Genomic DNA, 24125 nt, shown 5'->3' with positions numbered 1-24125 from the left:
ATTTTATTACTTCCCTTCTACGTGACTTTACCGAAAGAACCAAGAAGATGAATCCCTGCAGTCACGAAAGCTTTAAATCGAAATTTAACTATATCCGTTGTCATGTACAGCAGTCACGTGCGGTCAGGGGAGGCAGAGCATCACCTGTCATACTCCAATGAAAATAGATGCACGAAAAATAAAAATAAAAAAATATTAAGATTTTTCCCACTGATTTGTGTTCTAAATGTCATTTCTGTACGATTCCAATCATTTTTATAGTCAAAATTGGCAAATTTAAGGAGCTCCGCTGCAAATACAGGGAGAGACGAGAGGTGAGGCTGCGACGAGCTCAGCCTCCCCTCTCTTTGCGCAACCCCTCAGTAACTGGATGGAGCGTGGGCAGTAAGCGCGTGCCTGTTACTATCTCAGTATGTCACCAATGTAATGTTTGTAGACCCCTGCGTATAATAGGGGACTGTATGTGGGCAATAATGGGATCGCACAAGGGATTCAACCCTGGGGGCATGGAGTGCATGACATTTAACCTCTGGGTTAATGCATAACATCGGCCCTTTAATCAAGGGGGGAAGGCGTTACAACCCAACTTGACCGTTCTGTACAATAATTAAACACTTCCGTGGGTTACCCTGTTAAGAGTGTACATTATAAGGTAAGCAATACACAACATCGTCAGCCATACATTTAGAACAAGCCGTTAATATCTATGTGGTCGAGCAGGACATTCAACCCGGTGACTCTCCCTCTCGGCGCCTCTCTCAATGACTCCGTCGGTCCCCCTCACCGCGGCAATCCGCATTCCGGTCGTTCCTGAGAAGATGGAAAGAGAGCGCAGGAGCAATATTTTTCCGAGAAGGGTGCCACCCTCCACGGCATTTGTCACGATGCCCCTGGACCCGGCCTTTCAGAAATTGAACGACATCTTGTGTCGGTGGTTCTGTATATGGTTTAAGGCGGCTCGGATGAACCACCCATTGCCGGCGTCCCATTTAGATGTGAACACTTTGTGGGCGGAGGATTTTGACAATTTCCACTGGGCCTTGCCATGGACGGTGTAGTTTGGCTGAAGTGTCACCCCACACCTGGGAACAGTGTAACCAGGTCCAATCGCCCAGCTCATAGGGTAGAGGCATCTCCGTTCTATTCTACAACCATTTGTTCACTGTTTGCGATCTGCCCGACTCCGCTATCACGGCTTCGCGAGCTTCACGGAGCCTTTCTAGTGGCAGCCTGAGGGAGGCTGGCCACGAAACAGCTTTAGCATGGAGAGCCACCAGTTGATCCTCAATACGTGGTGCAGGGTCTCTTCCGTACATCAAAACTAAGGGGGAGAGCTCGGTCGATGCATGTGGTGCTCTGAGATATGTCCCTAGGTCCCCCTGGGATGTGCAAGTCCCACTCCATCTGATCATCATTGACAACATGGCACAACATTGGGGACAGCGTACAGTTAAGCCTCTCTACTTGTCCATCACACTGTGGGTGGTACGGTGACATTCGAATTTAGTGCCCATGATATCACAGACATCTCGCAACAGTTTAGCAGAAAAATTCCGACCCTGTCCAATACATAGCCGTAAAGAAAAGCTTCTGCTATGGTCGCAGACGTTTGGTCTGGTATCGACCATACAACGAGCCAGCGTGTGCAATACTCCATCCCCACGAGCAAATATGTATTTTCCCTTGCTGTTTTAGGGAATGGACCCAGGATATCCAATGCCACTTGCTCGTTTACCCTCGACACTGCGATCGACTGTAGTGGAGGCTGTATGGGTTGGGGAGGAGGTTTTCTTTTTGCACACTCCTGACAACAGTTTGCCCACTTGCGTACATCCTTCATCCCTAGCCAAAAATATTGAACCTGCAGCGTGAGCAAGGTTTTCGGTGGCCCAAGTGTATTAGTTGTTTGGCGTGCACTTCTAGTAACAACTGTTACCGCAAGGGTTTTGGCACCACTCGGCAACGACGCTGCATTTTCGCGTTCCACCTCATCAGAGTCCTTGCCATGTGATAAATGGTGCCCCTTTTTACCATTTTGAGCATATTCAGCTGCCTGTGCAGCAAAGGACTGTATACTTTTATAATATTTTTGGAATTGGATCCATTCAGTTCTTATTCAGCCCGAGATCATGATCTGCGGGCAGTACATTATTTTCTATCATTCCTGCATTTATCGACGTCGCCTGTCTCGGAAAGTACAGGGAGGGTCGGTCTACACTGTGCTGCTCCCGTAGCACATGCACATGGGTCTTTGTATGGCAATCTCGATAAAGCGTTCACATTACAATGACGAGTACCCTTCCTATGTGTCACATCATAAGAGTACTTCTGGGGTTTTTCAATCCACCTCGTCATTTGTCCCGAGGGTTTATCCATTTTAAGTGAGAATGATCGGTCCTAAACCGGCGGCCGTATAGGTAGGGCCGAAACAATGTGACAAAATTAACTGCTGCCAGGAGTTCTCTACGAGTGACGCAATAGCGTTGTTCAGCGGAAGAAAGCATGTGACTATCGCATGCAATTACAACTTCCATTTCCCCCTGTATTTGTGACAGGACCGCACCTATACCAACATCACTCTCATCTGTATCAAGGATGAACTGTAGCGGGAAATCCGGATATGGTAGTGGGGGAGCATTAGCTAACCGCGAATTAAGCGCTTTGAATGATGATGATTTCCTCTTCCCCCCACCAAAATTGCACCTCTTTTGGTGTGAGGGCGTGCAAGGGTTTGGCTACTGTTGCGAACCGGCGAACAAATCTTCAATAATAGGAGTCAAATCCTAGGAATTTCCACACCTGTACCGAAGTGGGCATTGGCCAAGTTTTCATGGCCGACGATTTGTCAGGGTCGGTTGCTACCCCTTTATCACTGACCACATGACCCAAATATTTAACAGAACCCTGCACAAAATGACACTTAGATGGCTTCAATTTAAGTTTAGCGGCTCACACTTTCAAGAAAACCCGTCGCAGTCTTGTCAGACGTATGTCAAACGACCTACTAAAAACAATGACATCGTCTAAATAAATCAAACAAATCTCCCATTGTAGGCCCAACAGTACAAGTTCCATCAGGTATTGCAAGGTTGCCGGCACAGTGAGCAACTCCATGGGGAGTTTATTACATTGTTACAATCCCTGCAGTGTTCAAAAAGCAGTTTTTAATTTGGATTCGGCGTTCAGGGGGACCTGTCAAAACCCTGATGATAGGTCTAAGGTCGTAAAATATTTTTCTTCTGCTAATTCATCTCGCGAATCATCAATGCATGGCAGGGGATTATTGTCCGCAATTGTAACCTTATTGAGTCGTCGGAAAGCAACACAAAACCTCATGAAACCATCTGGCTTTTTAACCAGTACTACTGGTGCTCCCCATGAGCTGGTTGGATAAATTATTTCCACTCTCAACATCTAGTCTGTAGCGCTTTGAATAAGCTCTTTTTCGGCTGGTCCTACTCTATATAAGTTCTGTCTCACGGGTTGAGAATTCCCTGTTTCAATATGGTGCTGCATCAAGTCTGTGCAATCCAGATCATATGGGCCCTTACTTAAAACATCTTTAATTTCTAGGAGGAGAATTTAAGTCAGTCTCTTTGACCATGAGTCAATTTAGGGTTCCACCAAAGATTTCCTCTGCCCAGGGAGACTCTACTGCCTCCTTTATTTCCTGTATCCCCACTACTACTCTATCCTCTTGAATATCACTCGCTGGGGAAATCTGTGCAATTACTGTCCCTTCCCGCAGTGTAATCACCCATTCCGACATGTTTTAAACCTGCATACAAAGCCGCTGGTTACATCTTAGAATGGTGTCTGCCACCGCTAGCGAATGTCGAGCACGTGAGGTGATTAACGGCGCTTGATATCTCAAAGGAACCAACACCTGTGCCAGTGGTGGAATCATCATCGATTCCTCAACCAGGGCATGAACTCTGGCATCCTTCCCTATCTCCATATCACGCCGCAAAAATATATTCGTTTTCCTGAAGGCTTCTCAATATATCCTTGGTCCATGATTATCTTAATGGGTAGCCGACTTAAATAATCGGTACCTAGTAGACATGGTACTGCTATGGAAGAGGAGAACAAAACGGGGCCCGTAAAACACATTTCCCCTATACGAATTTCTGTAATGACTTTCCCGACGATTTACAGACTACTGCCATTAGCTGCCACACATTTGTTATAAACCAATTTTTTTTTATTCGTGGGTAGCATATCAAAACGATGGTTACTTAAGCTCCCGTGTCCAGGGTGTCACAACTAGTCTGGGTCCCTCTTGTAAAGTCCCGCGATGCTGTCTGGAGCTGGCTTTGTTTGTCTTGGGTCGACTTCCTCTCGGCATCCTGTCATGATGTGGCCCGGCCTCCCACACCGGTAGCATTGGATCACTGCACGGTCCTGGATTCTTCCGTGGTTCTGCCATGGCCACTACTGCTGTAGTTGGCGCCTTGGATCGTTGAACCCCTGGATGGCCACTGCCATCTCCTCCAAGTCCGCCTGAAGATCATCCTCCACGCTGGGCTTGGTGGCAGTCCCCGCTATTGCGGGGACTGCCACTACTATGTCACATGGCACCCTGGCTTCTTCGTGCTCCCAGAGACATCTAGCGAACCACATTTACATTTGGTCGCTCTCTGGAATGATCGGCAATGCATTGCTGTTCTGATGGAGAGGCTTCGCAGCCACTCTGCCAACAGCGTATCGCGGGTCGCCTCGTCCATCGTCAAGTACGCCACAACTGCAAGCGCTAACAAGGCACTTCTTTAAGCCATTGGTGGCTCATTCTCTTCCCTTCTACGGGCTGAAAATTGCTGCCTTGTGCTGGATGGAGGGCAGAAAATCTCGGCCATCCCTTCACAAGCTTGTCATAGTGTGGCGCATTGATTTTCCAGAATCGTAAAGAAGGTCGTTAGCGCTCCATCATCTAACACCGTAGGCAGCGCTCGTAAAGCTTCTTTGTTACTCCATTGGCTGACTCTCACAGCTGTTTCAAATCCTTTGATGAACGCCGTACAATCGCCGTCCATTGCTGTAAATAATTGTTTGGGTCCCGGACTCCTCGTATTCTCCTTCAAGGTGGTCGAGGTCTGCAGTGCAGCTTCCAGTTGTGGTTGAACCGATTGATCGGTTTCTCCCTGCTGCTCACTGAGGGGAAGTCGTGACTGCCGCCCTTTGGCACTTTCTCCTCGCTCCAGGGTCCATGGCGGCGGCAGCTCCGTCTCAAATTGTGCAGCACCCACTCCCTTCTATTCTCTTCCCTTCAGGATCGCCGTAAATTCGTTGATCCATCCTGGAGATAAGGTGGTCCAATCTCTCAGACAGCTGCCGCCAACTCTCTTGGTCCAGCGACACTGATTCTTGTGTTTGTGGCGGGGCCTCCACCTCCGTCATGAACCTGGCCGCCAATGGGGTCCGGCTCTCATTCCCGCCACATTCCGGGTCTCAGGAACCCATGGTGCTTAGGGTCAACGACTCGTCTTCAGTAGGAGCTCCTCGGTGGGTCTTCCTCCTTAAACTTGTTGACGAGATCCTACCGCTGCCACCAGTGTAAAGAAGCGCCTTCGCAGGTTCCATTTTTCAGGGGAATGATGTTTATTTCCCGAGAACGTATTTACAAAGGCGAGAGTGCAATTGTATTAACCCGCGACGGCTATGACGATCTGCAGCCCCGTTGGTTCTCACTGGATTAACTTAAACAGTCTTTCTAGATGTTTTCCACGATGTAGATCTTGAGTAGTCAGCTTCGATGTCGTCCACCTCCAGTCGTCGATCAGCCCCCGAGCAAGCACCCCGACCGCAGGCCCCGCTCCCCCTTATATACCCGCATGGCCACGCCCTTCTCGAGCGCTGGTAACTTCCAGCACTTTCCCCGGTAGATCCTTCCAGCAGTCTCTACGATCTTCTACTTCCCTTCTCGAACCTTCCCTCGTACAGTACCCTGCACCTGTTTCCACCCATCTCCACTCACCGCGTTATAACCTTTGCCATGTACAGTACTCAACACCATGGTCTTTTTTGCCGGATAGATATTAGCTGATGTAAAACCAAGTTCTTGGCGATACTGTTTTGTATTGTAAGGCTTTTCACTTAAATGCAACCAATGTTTAACCTTGGATTTCTAAGGGGGGGGGGGGGTGTGAAGACCATAGCATCTAAAGAACATTTCTGGCTTGCCAAAATTTGTATTCACTGATTTATAAAATACAGGGTGTCCATCAAGGTAGCATTCATTATCTGAGAATTATCATGGTTGAATATTGAGGTTGCATGCTTGGCAACCCCCCCCCCCTCCAAAAAAAGCTTGTATAAGCGTCAACAAATACGACATAAAAGCATCTTAAGCATCCTATTATTCTGTCGGTTCAATTGTAAGTGTGCACCTCTGCCACTTATCTTTGTTCCATTTTGTTTGTCAACATCCAATGTTTGCGAATCATGTCATGCTAATTAACCTACACCAATTAGGAAACATTTTCTTTTCTACGCACACTAATATGTTGCTTCTCATTACATGTTCCTAAATAAATCCACCCTCCTCTCGTTTGTCTTTTCAGTTCATTATTCTGATCCTGGTCCGTCTTTAATAGCTGCCCCAGATATAAATGCTCTGATGTGTTTTCCAGTTGTGTCCTTCTGACAGATATATTTAAATGCTCATTCAATTTGCTATCCATGACTTGTTTTGTTCATTCATCCTAATTCCCACTTTGCAGCTTATTGTTTTATTTCGTTTAAACTTTTAAGAGTTCTTTATTAAGTTCTTAAATCATATCCTGTAGTTCATTTCTGCAATGTGTTAGTTTTACAAAATGTCTTTTGTGCAGCCCTGGCTGACGTCATGGGGAGTTTGGGTTAGGTACAATACGGGTTGGGCGAAATATAATAATGCAATTAAATTGTTTAATTAATACACATACTGAATTTGTGTTCAACTATAACATTTGTCCCGACAGTAGCCTTTGTCATCAATAATGAGTACCAGTAGTGGTAAAATATGTTTTTATGCAAAATACTTCAGTTAATGTTGTACTAGATAACGATGAATCCATTGTGAGCATTGTGGTCACGAACATAACCCTTTTCTTTGCAATGCATTTAATAAAAGCAATGAATCTTATGTCCAGAGCTCTTAGCTGTTAAAAGTAGAATGTTACCATCGGTTTTTTTCAGATATAATTAAGTTCATAAATCAACATGTCAAAAACATTAAATGGCGCAATAACAATTATAAATACAAATGTGTGTGAGAAATCTCTTGTGGGAAGACATAATAACAATCAAAAGATAGTGCTCTGATATTTGTTTTTATATTTGTATCAAATCATCTTTTTTTTTCAATTCTTTGATCGGCTGGTAATTGAAGCAATTTATCTTACAAATTGCAAAGTGTGAGAGATAGGGGGGCGAAATTTGATTTTCGACTGCTGTTCAATAACAACTGTAGGAGGTTCCCTTTCGTCTTCACAACCAGAGAGTGATTCTCGTGAAGGCCAGAGTGCGGTGGTACTGTGAGCTAGTCGGTTGTTTTCTTCTGAAAATGTTTTTTTTCTTTCAGTCATAGGTGCTCAATCCTGTGGGGTAAAACCCACTAAACTTGGAGTAAACATTCGGGATCAAATATTACGAAGAGAAAAATGTTTAGGCAAGGCCGTAGCCATGGAGTCAACATTGGGGGGGGGGGGACCAAATCTTCCAGGGTGTCTTGAGGTCCCAACCCAGAAAAATATCTAAATTTGAAAACTCATTTCCTGCCTAAAATATAAAAAAATTCACTAACACATGGAATGGACTTTTTTTTTTTAAATAATGTCTAATAGTGTATTGTATTACATTGCTCTGTTTTTTCTTTTTTTTTACCTTTTCTTGTTTCATTGTATGTAATGGCAGAGATTAGGAATTAATAAAGTACAAACCTTAACCACAATCATATAAACATAATTCTTTGCATTGATTTATATGAAGACAAGTCCAGATATTGTGGCCAAGGTTTAGCAAAGTGTTGTTTTTATTTACATAGCATCGCAATTATTTTTTATAGCAATATCTTCGGGGGGATGTGTCCCCCACAATATATATTATAATTACGACCTTGTGTTGAAGGGTTGAAAATGTTAAACACCAATGCACTCGGCGTAAATAAGTCACAGAATCCCATTTACATTACATAAGTATTTGTGTAGCTACAAGACAAATTACATTGTTGGATGCGATAACTTAATCATTACTACTGATACTCAAACCCTTAGGAGTGCATCACTTTTCCGCTGTTGGAATATACATGAGTATGGCCTTATATAGAGAGATTATGAAGAAGAAATGCTATTACAATCCATACTTTTATTCCATGAGCTATACATTATGTATGCTGTTCAATGTGCCATGAGTTGCTCGGCACGATGTCTGTCGTTTTGCTCCACGTACTGGACGATTCTTCCATTGTTTTACTTGTACACCAGGCAGCAAGAGTAGTGATTTTGTTCCTACACTTGTGATGTCCTGTGCTTGCTTTTGTCCACGAAAACATTGCACGAAACACTATAACATTAAATTAATAATTACATTTTATATAATTATGCCATTGAATCCCACAACGCTGCACATCAATTATCTAGTTCCGTACACAGATATAATACAAAAATAAAACCCCCACTACTTATGAAATAAATTAATGAATATTTATTTTTTAGACAAATTCTGATAATCAGATGAAAATAATACCATTTAGCGCTGAGGAAATAACAAAATTGTTCAATTATGCCATCTCTCATATGCTTCAAATGTAGTGTGTGTGCTATAGTGGAAAGAAACTACATGCACAGTCTCTGAAATCTATACGTAACAGAAAGAGTCGGCCCAAGTCCTTCACTAACACATTCTTTGTGTGGTGATGTTATTGTACATTATTTACAGTCGACATCCTGTGTTATGCTTGAGGTATGTATTAGTACCCTTGAGGGGTGTTTAGTCATAGACTTCACATGTTAAAAGTGCCAATACAATCCGTTTGATCAGTGGGAATTGCTTGCTGAATGTACTTAAAGGCTATTAGGCTGCTAATAACGTTCTACAATTTTGAAGAAAAATTGCTTCCATTGCCACTGCAAGGATACCGTATAGTGTGGTAAACATGTTCATTAACAACACTTGTCTTGCTTTCGTTAAAAGCGTTATATAAACAACATTCTTGAAAGAGGAAAAATAAAACATATTTTTGATGCTTGTGATTTTCATTTTCAATTTGGTAATTAAACCAGCATCAATCAGGCACGTCCAGAGTACACATTGACTCATGCATAATTCACAATCACAAACAGAGTGAGCGGTATTTCTACTGCTAGTGCGAGATTATTTACAGCAGGATAAAACATATCACTGTGACGTTAAAATGATCAGTTTTTATTCCATTCGTTAGAAATGGTATTTACCGTTCAAAATGATTTTACTTAATTTTTCAGAACGTTCAAAATTAATTATGCAATACTTTAAGGGACTGCTCGGCATTCAGGAAATTACCTCAAATATAAGGTGGAATCATTGTTTTATATCAAACACGGTAGTAACACAGTATACTTTTGTTTGTTCTAAAATCTGTTTCCAAAGAAGCCATGCATTAAAACAAGACACGAATTGCCAGGATAGTTGATAATTTTGCATGTACTCTATCTTCGTACACTATTTTTTAAATTGCTTTATAGAAACAGCAACTTTTTCCCATCATTAAAATAACGCAGTAATGTAGCCATATACGCGAAAATGCATTAAGTCCGGTGCATTTACATGAAATATTATATTATTGTTAGAGATATAGTAATTTTGCTTGTTTACTTTGCATACTTGGCATTTACAAATAAAAAACACATGGGAACACGTAACAATGAGAATGGTGTATCAATTACTTTGTAATGACTGTACAGTATTGGACAAATCTAAGCCGAATATATTCTGCTGTGATGAAATCACACAGCGATGACCATGATATGGTATTGCTCATCAATTTTTCCAACAAACTGCCCAGATCTACAATCTGAGCAACTATTTTACCCGCAGATATTTGAATATAAATTCCACAATTTGCACATATTAAGCAAATACAAAAAAATCGAAACGGAGAGTAAATATTGATCGTAAGCCTCATTGCAAATGTGTTTCCCTATTGTGTTTGATTGCATAAAAAAATACATAGTTGATCACCCTACAGCTTGACAACACATCCTTGCCTTCTCACTGTTTTATGCGTTATACACTGTAGATAATGTTGGGGAAAGAGCGGTGGCGCATTAGTCAGCTCACTGTGCGATGAACCTGGAGACCTGAGTTCATCACCCGGTCACAGCTAACATCAGTGGCGAGTGGTACCTAAACCGATCCCGGGTGCAACTATCACCAACCTGCGCAAAGCAGCTTGCTGATAGTATGGTCAAGGAACTCCTATGACTGCCGCAGCATGGGTAGGTGCCTTCATCCAGTAGTGGATTGAGAATTGACTGTAAACGATAAATATTGTCATTTATCTGGTACTCTATTTATTGTATAGACGTATAAAGGTCACGTTTAAGAAAGGGTCTCTTTTGAATGTAATATTTGAACACTTTAAGCCATCTGCTTGTGACCTCTTCCTGTTTAAGAGGACCTTGACCAGGCAGCAATAACATTTAAAAGGCATCTGCAAGTCAAGTGTTTATGTTTAGTTTGCAAATATTTGAAGCTGCTATAGAAGGTACCCTTAGCGCGTGTGCTAAGTTGACAGCTCAAAATGAAAAATGTTTTACATTTCCAATTTGTACCCTGACAAGAAGCGCCTTATTTGTCCCAAGGAGAATGGCTCTGTCCCATATGAATTCAACCAAAAGATTAATAGTGCATGTCCTTCTCGTTAGAAACAAGTTAAGTTCTCTCTTGTGTGTGTCTCGAAATGTTTTATGTACAATTTGAAGCTTTCATAAGTACCCTATTAGACTGTTATCTTAAAAAATCTGGTTATTTTAATGTTAATGGTAACTTTGATTTTAACACATTTAACATATATATTAAATGCACGTAACCCAATACAATGTTAGCACTGTTTCGTCACAGCGCTACTCTTCTAATATGTATAATCTACTTAATCAGTTTATAATATGTAGGCAATTCCTTTGAACAATTAAATAATGCATTAAATGATTATTAGGTAATACTTGCGTAAATTATTAAAGAAGAACATTTTATGTAAACCGTTTGGAAAGTGTGAGATGCTGACATTTATGGGATCTTATACAAATGGACCACACTTTCCCATTTGGGCTCCACAAGTATTGCACATGTTTAGTCGAATTAAAATGCTGTAAAACAACTCTCTATGCATATTTTTACCACATTGTTGTAAAACCCCACGTGCAATTGTGTTTCACAGTCTATAACAATTCATAAACGTATTTACTTAACGCTGTCTATACGACCATAGTGAGAGTGAGGACAAGAATAAGACAAATCTACGATTAAATTGTGTCCTAAGGAACGAGTACAACATTGCCCTGTTGGTTGTTTTTTTTTACTTTATTCTAGGCCACTTCGTATGAACAGAGCAAAAACATCCACAATGAGTATAGGTGAAGCACAATCAGTCACGTGCTTTAGAGGACAGATGGGTCTACAATTTCGATTGCAGGAGTCGGGGAGAGTCGGGCGTGCGCAACAATAGGACGGTTACACTAATCAAAAATTAAATTAAATCCTTCAGTCCCGGAAGGCCATATGTAAATCAGATAACATTAGTCATGTGCTGTGCTCTATCGTGAAACGTGTGTGTTTCACATTATGCACTATTTTATAGGCAGTGATGGCCATTCTTTTGTGTCAGTAGAAACATTGAAAATTTAAATCTACGCACAAAACTCATATATTGTGTACAGTATATTACATATCACTGTCCTGCAGTCAACAATTTACACGGCAGCATTTGATTATTATTGCTTGAAGCTGGGGATTTTAAAACCTCTCTATTGTCAGAATGTAGAGGTATTTAAAAAAAAAAACTTGTGTATCAATAATATTTTCTGATGGTGACATTCACCATTAATTACTAAACATATGTAAAATCATGACATTTAGTTGAATAAAGTGTACTTTTGGATACCTTTTGTCCTAGACGATGACCCGTTGTGAAAGCATTAATGGATCCCTTAACCACTGAATCACCCCCCAGAGGCTGTATCGTGATCCTGAAAGAGTAAGAGTCAATACATTTTTACATGCGCATGTAATTGTAGTCACGTTCAATTATGCATTATGTTTCATACCGTTTTAAATCCAATATAAATTGTGAGTACTGACTGGACAGTACTACCGTTGTTTATAAGGTAAAATATGGTGATTGTGCAGCTCTGCAATGTGCTTGGTAACCTCATTGCTAGCACTAGGGCCTTGCCTAGATGCGCCCCAAGAGAGCCCCTCCTCAGAGGGCGTTTGGCCAATTCTTCAATACTGGCAAGACATCTTGGTGGGAGTAGCCACACTTTACCTTACCACACACGACTTGCCGATCGACTGTGTTGTATACATTTATACTTCTGGGTGGACAGAGGTGGTAAGATTTAAGAAAGGTGGCCATTGTTTCAACTGCCACACCGACGACCCCTAGATGGAAAGTCAAATGTCCGAACCATGATATTGTACCGTTGCAGCGTTGTTTATATGATGTCAATTTAATCTCGCAGAGTAATAGACTATGCAACCTACAGGGTTTGATATTGTGCTCTCGGTACATTTATTTTATATGATGGTTAGAAGGTCTGTAGGTAATTGCTTTAACTATCTATTCTCTATACTCTTTGCTTATATCTATTCTCTACTCTGTGAAAATACAATAAACAACATTCAAACCTAAATGGCGTTACTGCGAAAATTCTGAAATTCAGTGAGGACACGTGCTCAAGAGAATCACTAGACATTCATTAAATGTGTTGCTTATTTGCATTTCTTTATCAATCCACAGCTGGATATAGGCTTTCCTCATACTGTGTCTGTCATGGGGGTTGTTTGACCATACTTCACCATGCTGGTCAGTGTAGGTTGCTGAAGGGGGGGCACAGACCGGTGGCTCAGACCTTATGATGTTAGCGAGTGCTCCACCCCTGATACTCCTGTGGTTATGGAGTGACTCATGATGCCAGCTATGGCTGCAAAGTTGGTGGGACACGTTATGTATATTGTTTATTGTTACATTTGAATGACAGTTCCTATGATCACTGCTAAATTGTTTTTATAGCTTTATTTTGGTGATTTCGAAAACGTTTTGGTTTAGCCATATTTGTTTGTTGTAGTACAGAGTTAGACTGATAACTTTAATCTAAATTGTCTTATAGTTGTTATTGTTTGACTTGCATCCCACTGGGATTTTTGCACACAGCGTTGATATACTGTGCTTTTTCTGGAAGACTTTGCTGTTTTTTCCTGGATTTTTCTGTTGCACGTAGTCACTTTAAGATGTTTCTTGTTCATGTTTTGTTTGTTGCGGTTGCACCCAAGTCGAGCCGCGTGGCTCACAGGGCTATACATAATAAATGAAAAAAAAAACTAAAAAAAAAACCCTACTGAATGATTTGGGAACTTTTATTTATCCATTCCTCTTCACCAACTCACACCGACCTGCATGGTCCAGCTGTGGATTGACAAAAGGCTGTATATTATAAAAGACAGTAGATTCATTGGCAGTGGTATTATCATGGCCATATAACACAAGTGCCCCAGGTTCGTCCTTTTATTGTCTTGCACTTCTCTCTTTTATCAAAAGCCATACTTCAAGTAGCTTTCATTACACTGTTATGGTCGTCGTCAAAGCTCCTGCTTGGCATGTCAATGCAGGTAAGCTTCCTCTTATAGGCGAACCTTGTAACTCATTTGGATGCATTCATTGTCATCTTCTCGAGTCTTTTTTTTATTCGAGGATACATTTGACACAAAAAAGGCAAATAGTGCCCTATGCCTCATCTAATCAATGCTTATAAAAGGCAAAGACTAAATAATGCCATGTGAACGGGACAAGTGGTCTGCCACATCTGAACAGATTGTCTTTAAAAAATCAGATTGTCTTGGAAAAACATGAATTAAACAGACTTGAAATATGAACAACCAAATTGCAGGCTTGTGACTTAAGTTGTAATTTTTAAAATCACAATTTATAAGCTCGCTCATAAGACTGGGCCATACATTTCCATTTGCATGTTGAATTATATCTTAATTGACCACATTTTTTGTGATTTTTTTTATTGTTTGTATGCCTTTAATTTACAAAAATGTCAGAACAATAAAACGTGACATTTCTCTGCATAGCTTTGGTCACTTTGAGAATGGGCTTCTAAAAAGGTATTGTCATACACCTATTTTTCTGAATATTTTACAATAGAAAATTGCAAACATTTACCTTTTTCTGTGAGCTTACTCGAATGTAGAGTCAACAGAAATGACCACATTTCCTCTGAAGTATCTTCAATGTCTTTAAGTAATTGTATACATTTCAAAGGTGTCATGCAACTCTTTAATTTCCAGTGATTTGGCCAAAGCATGCAATTTTCTCCAATGGCGAAGATTTTATATTTTTATTGCAACATTGCATGTCATTGAGTCTATTTTATCAACGCGACAATGATGTGTATTATTAATTCGCGAAGAATTTACAGTTTTTAAAAGGGTTTGCTATCCAATTATTGTAGATAATAACTGACTGTTTAATAACCTATACCTCATAATTAATGAGAGTTGATTGGACCAAGATATGTCACAATGTAGGTTTTATTCAGTCATCGTTCTCGAGCTGCGTGAATGTAATATTCGACTATGATATGCTTTTGAGGGGGGTTTAGAATGACACGGAGGCGATCAACACTTACAACTGAATAACAGGCTCTGCAATAATTCATATCGATTAATCAGCAACTTCATATGAACACATGAAAATGGTTCACCTGTTTTATTCGGGGAAATATTTATTTTTCCTACTTAACTTTGTTGGTTCGTATCATGCGCAAAACTGGGCTTCATTAAAATAGTAATTTTCACTTGATTTCAAAATACGTAACAACCTAACAATGTACGGGAAAGCATAAACTCACTCGAGTCAATCGTTATTAACCATACTTAATCATGCCGGTCAGTGTATTTTTTACAAAAGGGGTGCTCAGGATTGGTTCAGACATCATGTGCAGTGGATGTTCACCGTGGCTGGGAATTGAACGCGGGTTGTCGGGTTCATGACCGCTTACCGTTCCTACCGCTCCAAACACCCCATATTTTTGTCACAATCTAATATATCTCCTAAAACACCCAACTGCATATAAGTGTTTGAATAGAGTTTGTAGCTGATATCTAATGTGCTAAAAGAGATCACTGAGAAGACATTATTACTTCATGCTGGAGTGCATATGCAGCAGGAATCTGTGGAATAAATGCATTTTAAAGTATTGCATTTGTCTAAGAACATACATGAACGACAATAGCTTCCAATGAGTACGCATTTTCATTTAAAATGTATCTCTATATTACCAAGGTAATTTTATCACGTCATATGGCTCCGTTCAAATATTTAGCGTTCATATTGTGTGTTCTATTATTGATATTTGGATAAAGTATGTTTATGGCAGCAATAGTCTGAAACCCTGCCTCAGAATACTCACAGTGGTACTTTAGGTCTGTTTCTAAGTCTGCACCAGAACCACCCCTGCTGGGCTGCTCACGACAGGAAATTGAACATTTCATAAAACCAAACATTGTCTGTGTAACACAACATTGAATGTAATGTAGGTAACTGTTGTCAATACACTGCTGGATGAAGGCTTCCCCGTGCCGTATCAGTCATGAGGTTTGTTGTTTCATCATACTTCACCACGCTGGTCAGTGCGCGTTGGCGAAGGAGGGTAGCCCACGACCATTGTAGATGTCACAATTGGATATCACTCACAGACAACATGGCATCATTTAAATATTACACCGAATGTAAAAGTAAAAATAAATGCAGCTGGTGTCCTGCTGTAGACAATGTGAATCTTGTGGCAATTATGCCTTTCCTGCTGGTTGGTCACTGCCAGGCTGTGGAGGGAACAGGGGGATACCATTTATGGCTCTGTAGCTCATTCAACACCACTCAGAACTGTCAGAGAGGAAAACACGCTGTAAATGAAAGCAGAGTGTATCTATATGTCCCATAAAAAGTGCATAAAACATCAATATTTTGCAAACTTTTGCAAACCTTTTAGGATTTTGCCTTAAACTATGCTGTGAGTTGTCAGTTTATTTGATCTCTCTTTATTGTTTGGCTTTGTGAGTTGCATTAAAGGAAGATGCACCCCATATATAGATACATACCAATGCTGCGTCCACCGACTGTCGGACATGAGTTTAAAGGTTTATTATTATTCAATTTAAAATCAATCAGGAGTGCTCTATTGTAGTTGCTGAGCAATACAAATGAATCAACTAAACAATAATACCGCATCCAACTCTTTTAAATCAAATATTATACTAATACATTCAAACACATGATTAATTTAAATAGGAATACGCCATTTTGCTATAATAACAATATTGAAACAATTGTATTTTTAAGACTTTAGTCCTTTCAATTAAATTGTATGTGGGCATCATTAACTTAGCAACTTATTAATTTGGAGGGTGAAGGAGTGATAGTCAGATTATAAATAGGCACATTTATATAACAGGAGTTGAATGTTCATTCTTGAAAAAATATAATGTGTGTCATGTTAATTAAACAACACGTAATTTTCATACATTATTAGACGTGGGAATGACTTTTATTTCATTCCGGTAGGAAGAGACTGTTGGCATTAGCTCGAAAGCAATTATTTCTGATGGCAAAAAAGCCCTGCAAGGTACTAGAAAGCAGAAATAAAATAATTCCCTCAAGCAACAGCCGTGCAAGTAAAACAGTGAGGTGGTTTGAAATTTCATTCGCACTTCAAGTGTTGGAAATAAGAAGACGCCCAAGTCTTTAAGGTCGATTATATGTGTTCTGCGTTATAAATTATTAAAGGGCAGTCCATTAGGGCAAGTAAGCGCACCTCCCTCCAAGCAGGGAGGGTTTCCACAGACGATAATTCTCTGTCTACATCGCTACACAAAACTGCTCTCACCCTCGCAAGAACCTTGTAATTACTACAGCGTCGACAATCGGCGCGTCCGCGTTTCAAGCTGCCTCTTTGCTCAAATTGAACTGTACAATTTCAGCTTTTGAAGTGGGGTTCAACGAGGATATTTCTGAGCCAGATTCAGTTGAGATACTGGAGCAGTAGACATATTTTTTTGTGTTCGGTACATTCATTTTTTTTTGGAATGCCAATCAATATAATTTGTACCATCCCCTTGCCTCTTGAGGAGGATAGTAAGCTAGGTATTAAAGAGCGGGGAAAATCAGAGCAGGACTTAAAAGACATGCATTCTATTGAGGAAGATGGTCAGCCACAAGCGTCGGAAATCACAGAGTTTGCGAGCGGAAGCACTCTGCATGGTATCAACCATATATTTACGCCGGGTGAGTTTTCACTCCGGCGCGCTCTCTGGGCTTGTGCCTTCCTTGCTTCATTGGGCATGTTTCTATACCAATCTGCTGACCGCATTGTCTTTTACCTGGAACACCACCATGTCACGCAGCTAGATGAGCAAGAGAGCCACGTCATGCTGTTCCCAGCCATTACCCTTTGTAACTTCAACAGTTTCAGGCGCTCAAAAGTGACACCCGTCGACAAGCATTATGCCGGTCCCATCCTGGGCATCCCAGACAACGACCCTGATTTAGCCACTGTAGATGTCCGCTTGCTGCGTGCCTGGAGCCGCTACAGCACCTATGAGTTTTATGACCGTGCCGGTCACACCATGGAAGAAATGCTGCTGCGCTGCCGTTACCGTGACAAAGAGTGTGGACCCACAAATTTCACTACCGTGAGTAACTTTAAGCTCCTTGTTTTACACTTTGCTCGCTTGCGATGCGGTCACCGTTTTTTTTTTGTTAAGCGGAATGATCACTCATAAAACATATTTTTATTATTTTATTACTTCCCTTCTACGTGACTTTACCGAAAGAACCAAGAAGATGAATCCCTGCAGTCACGAAAGCTTTAAATCGGAATGATCACTTTCATTATTTATAAAGTGTTGAGATTATATGACATGCTTTAAGCCGTAGCTTATGTTTCGGATATGCTACCATTTCAAATTGTAAGTGTAAATTTTGTACCAATTAAACAGTGATAATGTAAATCATAATAATCATAATTTACAGCTCTTTATTGCGGGCGTTACGTCCACAAATTTGCGCGCGTTATAAATTGCATTATTATTATTAATCTATGAAGGCCTATCCTTACGTTTCACTTGTTTAACCATACTTCCCCCTGCTGATTAGTACGCTTTGGTCAAGGGTACGGCCCTGCCTGTTCAGATAATCCCCGTCACAAGCTAACTGTTATCTATTGTCAGGAATCAAACAATGCAAAAAATATGTATTGAAGAATATTAAACCAAGCGTGGGTGTCTTTACGAGCAGAGGTTGTCACCATAGAGGTGGGAAGGATGGACTTGTGCCTTAATAATAATTCTAGCTTGTATAGCACCTTTCATAAGCAACGTTAACATTGAGTACCCAAGTTGCCCTCATAAATGATCACAAAACAGTAACAGTACGTTCTTTTCAATATTGTAAATCCCATTATTAATTTAAGTATTCACTTATTGATCGTAGACAAGTAAAATGGTAATAAATAACCTCAAAATTGGTGCAGCTTTGTAATACAAGTGTACGGCAGAGATGTAACATTCTTCTGCACATTATGTACATTTACAAATACACTTAGAAAAAGACTACGTACACATTGTGCATTAAAGCGCCATAAAGGAATGTTGGCATTCATAATTTTGCAACTTGGCGATGTCAATGAATATTAATAAGGAAAAAAATAATGATGAGAATGTTTTGTCGGTGAAGACAGATAGTGTGTCCGTGTGAATTTACACATTGCACATAAATGAATACATTGTTTCAGCAACGTTGACAAAATCCATTTATCTAGCAACTTTATTTAACAAATTACAGATAAATGAAATCAGTCAAGCTGATTTATTGTCTATACAGTCTTGATAATTAAGCTAACTTGTGCTGTGATGTGACTGTTTTGCATCAACGCTTTATTATAGTTTTTTAGTAGTTACAATTAATTTTCATGATTGAAATGTTTTGAGTACGTGGTTGAAAATACAATTTTACAGAAAATGTTCACGTTGACAATGATCAGTAAAATTCCGGTTTTAAAGTATTGCACAATTACACAACATATTCTTTTATATGGGCAACATTAAATTATGGCATGTTACATGTATTTTATTAATTGACTGGCTTGGTTGATAAGTTGGGATTGTGGTCTGGGATGTAAGATAATGGAGTAATTTCTCTATTGTGATAACTCTTTTGCCATTTGTGCCTTTTGTTTTTCGTGCAACTTCTTTATTTACTCTTTGGTTCTTTCGGTAAAGTCACGTATAAATAAAATAAATAAAGTAATAGAATACGACGTTTCGATTGCAACACAAGCAACCGTCATCAGGCAGAACTAAATTTGAGAGAGCGACAAACACAGCCACGGAGACACACAGACAGGCACACAAGCAGAGAGAGACAACACAGAGACACACAGAGAGAGACAAACAACATAGACACACAGAGACCCAATGCCTCTGTGTCACGACACAGAGTAATTCCTGCAGTCACGAAAGCTTCAAATCAAATTTCATTATTTGTTTCTTTTTTTATTTTGCTTGGTAGTAGGGTTTTGATTTGCTTGATAATAGCTGTAAAGAGGATGTCTTCATATTTAATTAGTGTACAGCGTTATGGGATGCAATTAGCTTCAATGACGCGATATAAAATGAAAATATTAGTATGTAATCATATTAATAACTTAATTTACAAATGTTTTATTTCTAATTCTCGAAAAAAAATTATTGATGCATTATTACACACTGGTGCATCAGTGTGTTCCCTAAAAGCAGTAAGAGAACATACATTACAGAGCTTTCGTGAATTCATCTTTCACAGCAGTAATCGTGCCTACTTTGTAAAAAAATACTTCTTGTGTGACTAAACACTAAAAGATACAAATGGTGCTATCAGTTATTTTAATTAACTATTGTCTGATATCTATGTTATCACTGCTAGGCAAAATCATAGAAACGGTTGTGACCCATTCCCTGTATGATGTTTATATGTCAATAACCTATCGACATATCAATCTGGTTTTAGAGAATATTATTCCATAGATACGCTGTTGCTAAAAAGTCACAATGACATTCTTATGGGTACGAATAAGATGAAAATAACTTTTGTAGTTTACCTTGATTTATCAGCAGCATTTTACACTGTATACCATGGTATGCTGTTGCAAACTCTTAATTGGCAAGTTGTAATTGCAGGTTCAGTTCATTATTGCCCGAGATCAAATTACAAATGAACAGTAGCTCATGTGCATTTTATGAGCAGATGGGTATTTAATGTTTATTTTGTTATATGGTATTTATTTGTATGTTTATTTATACAGTAATTGGGTGTTGTATAGATTCGTGAACATTTTGTGCATATGAAACCATTTAAAATGTTTTTTGAGATTCAATAACAATCATCGTCTTTGCAAACATCGGGCAATCTTTCTTCACCAACATTGACATCACAATAGTTTTAACGAGGAAAGATTTCGAAAAATATTTGTTTCCCAAGTATACTTAATTTTTTTTTAACCAAAAATTGGAATTGATATTATAAGTATAGCAAACACAACATAATGGCAGAAATGTGGCTTAGGCGAAGCCATTCGATTTAAAGATGGAGCAGACAAAAGGTTAAAGTCCGTTTTGTTTGCAAAGAGGATGCATGTTAATTAATATTTTTTTTTATCAAAGCCCGATATACAATTATCCATAGATCGAGACTACGGTATATACAAATTCGTTTTCAGACACATTGGTGTATTGGCAAATGTGATAAATGATCAAGCTAAAAACTGTGGAATTACTTGATTTTTTAATTTGTATGTTGTTATTTACCCACAGTATGTGAATTTTTTATTACTGTGTAGACTGGTGGGGCAGTAATTTGGGCACTTCGCTATGAACCTGGTGATATGAGGTCGATTAACGGCCACAGCTATTTATTATGAGTAATTAGTCTTTGGTTCTTTCAGTAAAGTCACGTATAAAGATAAAATAATAAATTAAATTTTATCTTTATACGTGACTTTATCTTTCGGTAAAGTCAGGTATAAAGATAAAATAATAAATTAAATTTTATCTTTATATGTGACTTTACCGAAAGAACCAAAGAATAATTCCTGCAGTCACGAAAGCTCCAAAATTAAGATTATGAGTAATGTCTGGGTCTCTCTCTTCACTAACCCACTCTGGTCAGTAAAACAGTATGATCAAACAACCCCCAAGACCTTACACATGGCATGGGGAGGCCATCATCCAGGAATCGACTGACAAATGGAATGTAAAATACGATTATAATATCTATATTTAATTTGTTCTAAAAAACATTATTTAAAGAAGTATGTGATTAAACCTGCCAAATATCTCAATTTTTCCAAAATAGTCCCGGTTTCAGAAAGGCCATCTCGGTGTTTTGTAGCTGTTGTGAAAATTCGGATTTGAGTCCTATTTTACTCTCGTCTCATGATCGACTCATGACAAGCCCAAAGGGTGAGGCTACCTGATAAGAGGGCCGCGTTGGGTGGGGAGGAGGTGGAGGCTCGGGCTTGCGTGCGCCTGGCTACGGAAAATTGTGCAGGGTTGCGGATGACATTAACACAGATGCCAGGCCGCTCATTTTATGTTTTGTTTCCCTCTGGGGGGCCAAAGCGATTTTAAGTATCAATTTCATTGTATATGCACGACCATGAATACACTCGTAGTGGCTAAGATCGTAGCACAATGCATTAGCCGCTACACTGCTTAAATATTGTTGGTCTATTTTGAGATATTTGTGAGTTGAATTACCATGTATTGCAATATATTGCAAAGTCATGCATGTATATCGTACGATGTCTCTTCTAAATCCGTATTAGTCACAGTTACTTTAATTACATTATATTCCTTATAAATTACATGTTGTTTTAGGACTGTAATAAATGTGTATTTTAAACTGCAACTGGTCATGACTAAATCACCCAGAATGTCCACGAAATCCCATAAAAACTTAGGGTAGAGCCTAGATAGTACCTGGAAAGTGCTTGGATGAGTGACCACCACGCACAAATAAGATGTAGGAAGCATTGTGGGTAGTAGATGGTAGTACAGCAAATGCCATTGTTCTGTACCATATTCCTCATACTCTCACCAAGAAAACAATGTATAATAGGTGACGTTTCTGACAATGGCTGTTCTCCACAGTACATAAATGAAAACGAGCCTCTGTCTGAAACACTGCCTACCAAATGCTTTCCTTTTTAGGCAATGCTATTGACGAATGTGTTACGTTTTATTGTTTTTTGTGGTTGTGCACCACTGCCAACGTAGCATCACCAAATAGTGCTATGTGTCAATACAACGTCTCCTTTTCACAGTGGTACATTCTGTAAATAGTGCCTTTTCTACCTCTCTAGGCATCACGCATCCAATACTGGAAAATAGCCAAGGGTTTGGATGCATTAAAAATGTTAATGACCTAACGTCATTTAATTTCGAATAGTGGCAAATACACTTTGGGCTTTTTCACTTTATTTAGTGTTCACTCGTTGATTACCTTTCTTAGCACCCTGTTTTTACAGCTAAATGTTACATATGCACGGCTATAGCGCACTGCCTTGAACTGTATATATCTTTGAAAAAATTTCTTCAAAATTACTCTTTTAGGACAACCGAATGTCTGTGCAAGTGTGCATTCTCCACGTCGCCACACTACCTGGAAATACCTCCAACGTGTAAGGCAAAACATCATGAAGAAGGGAGCAGCGCTCGCCACTTCTATCACGAAAGAGTAACGTTTAAGATAAATTCTCATACATCGAGTCGTGAAAAACTAAAACATTGTATAGGTCTTAGTTACTTCAGTTAACCGATTGCTGCATACATGTTTGAGAGTTGCACACAGCACATACGTTCGTGAGTTAAAGCAATATTTCCTTATTGAAGGCAATAACACACAATCATTGCAATGTCTCTGCTGTTGATTAAATTAATACACTATTAGGATTTGGGGATTTAGGCATTTTGTTCCTGTATATGTTTCAAAAGCCGCTCCAGGCATTCAAGGTGTGATCATCTCTGATAACACCCATTAATCGAGATGTCGCTCGTGTTCAAAAAAAAAATGACCACAAAAACCTATCGAGGGTTATTGCTGGATGTTGTTTTCTTCATGGGAAGGATTTGTCGAGCATGATTAAACCATTTGTAGAAAGATATTGGAACATAAATATAAACTGTCGCCTTGTGTCACTGTGTAGAGAATACAGAAACCCTTGTATATATTTTATATGTTCGTGTTGAGTTTTATGACCGGTGAGCCGGTTGAAATGCTGCATTGAACCGCACATGTTGGATAAGCACTTGCGTGACATTTGTTTAGAGGATATCTGTGACATGTCTATAAAGATACGTCACCGTGTATTTCAGACTACTCCCTTTGTTTGTCATGGCTAGCGCAATTAAATCCGTTCCTTTGTTCGCCAAATAAAATGACAAGGAAGGTGTCATCAGTGCTGTAAAAGCACAGATTAAAAATGCGTTACTGCCATCATCGTTAACTAATGTTGCTTCACGCAACTCTTAAGTTAACCATGATATAAGGGGCCGTCCATAAATGACGTCACGCACCTAGGGGGGGGGGGTCAGACATTTATGACGATGTGTGACGAGGGGGGGGGGGGGGTTGAGATATGTGACGTCACGTAAAAATGCGCAACTTTAAATAAATATAAACACGTTCTACTTAATTAAATAGACTTTTTAATAAATGTTTTCTCCTACAACATCAGAGTGCAGCGCCACATTAAATACGCACTACAATGACAATAGTTTAAAGCGATTTGAAGCATGTTTTATTTTTGTGGGGGGGGGGGGGGGGGCAGAGCTTTATGACGTCATATTTG

General features: G+C 39.7%; 1 protein-coding gene across 5 annotated transcripts in view; it reads left to right on the top strand.

Annotated features, from left to right (window-relative positions):
• Positions 1-24125, top strand: part of LOC133346003 (acid-sensing ion channel 1-like) — a 193239-nt gene that overhangs the window by 119539 nt on the left and 49575 nt on the right. For 2 of the 5 annotated variants that reach the window (XM_061557235.1, XM_061557237.1), the window contains exon 1: positions 17148-17931. The exons of the other annotated variants lie outside the window; for them this stretch is intronic. In XM_061557235.1, coding sequence (XP_061413219.1) covers positions 17326-17931 — 606 coding nt within the window. In that variant the 5' untranslated portion in view covers positions 17148-17325. Of the gene's footprint in view, positions 1-17147; positions 17932-24125 lie in introns of those variants that run through there. 5 annotated transcript variants of the gene reach the window in all.

The sequence above is a fragment of the Lethenteron reissneri genome, chromosome 23 (genome assembly GCF_015708825.2).
Source record: "Lethenteron reissneri isolate LAM-NWPU_2019-01 chromosome 23, ASM1570882v1, whole genome shotgun sequence".
NCBI lineage: Eukaryota > Metazoa > Chordata > Hyperoartia > Petromyzontiformes > Petromyzontidae > Lethenteron > Lethenteron reissneri.
Note: the sequence above shows the minus strand (reverse complement) of the source record. Positions and strands in the feature narration are given on the sequence as shown.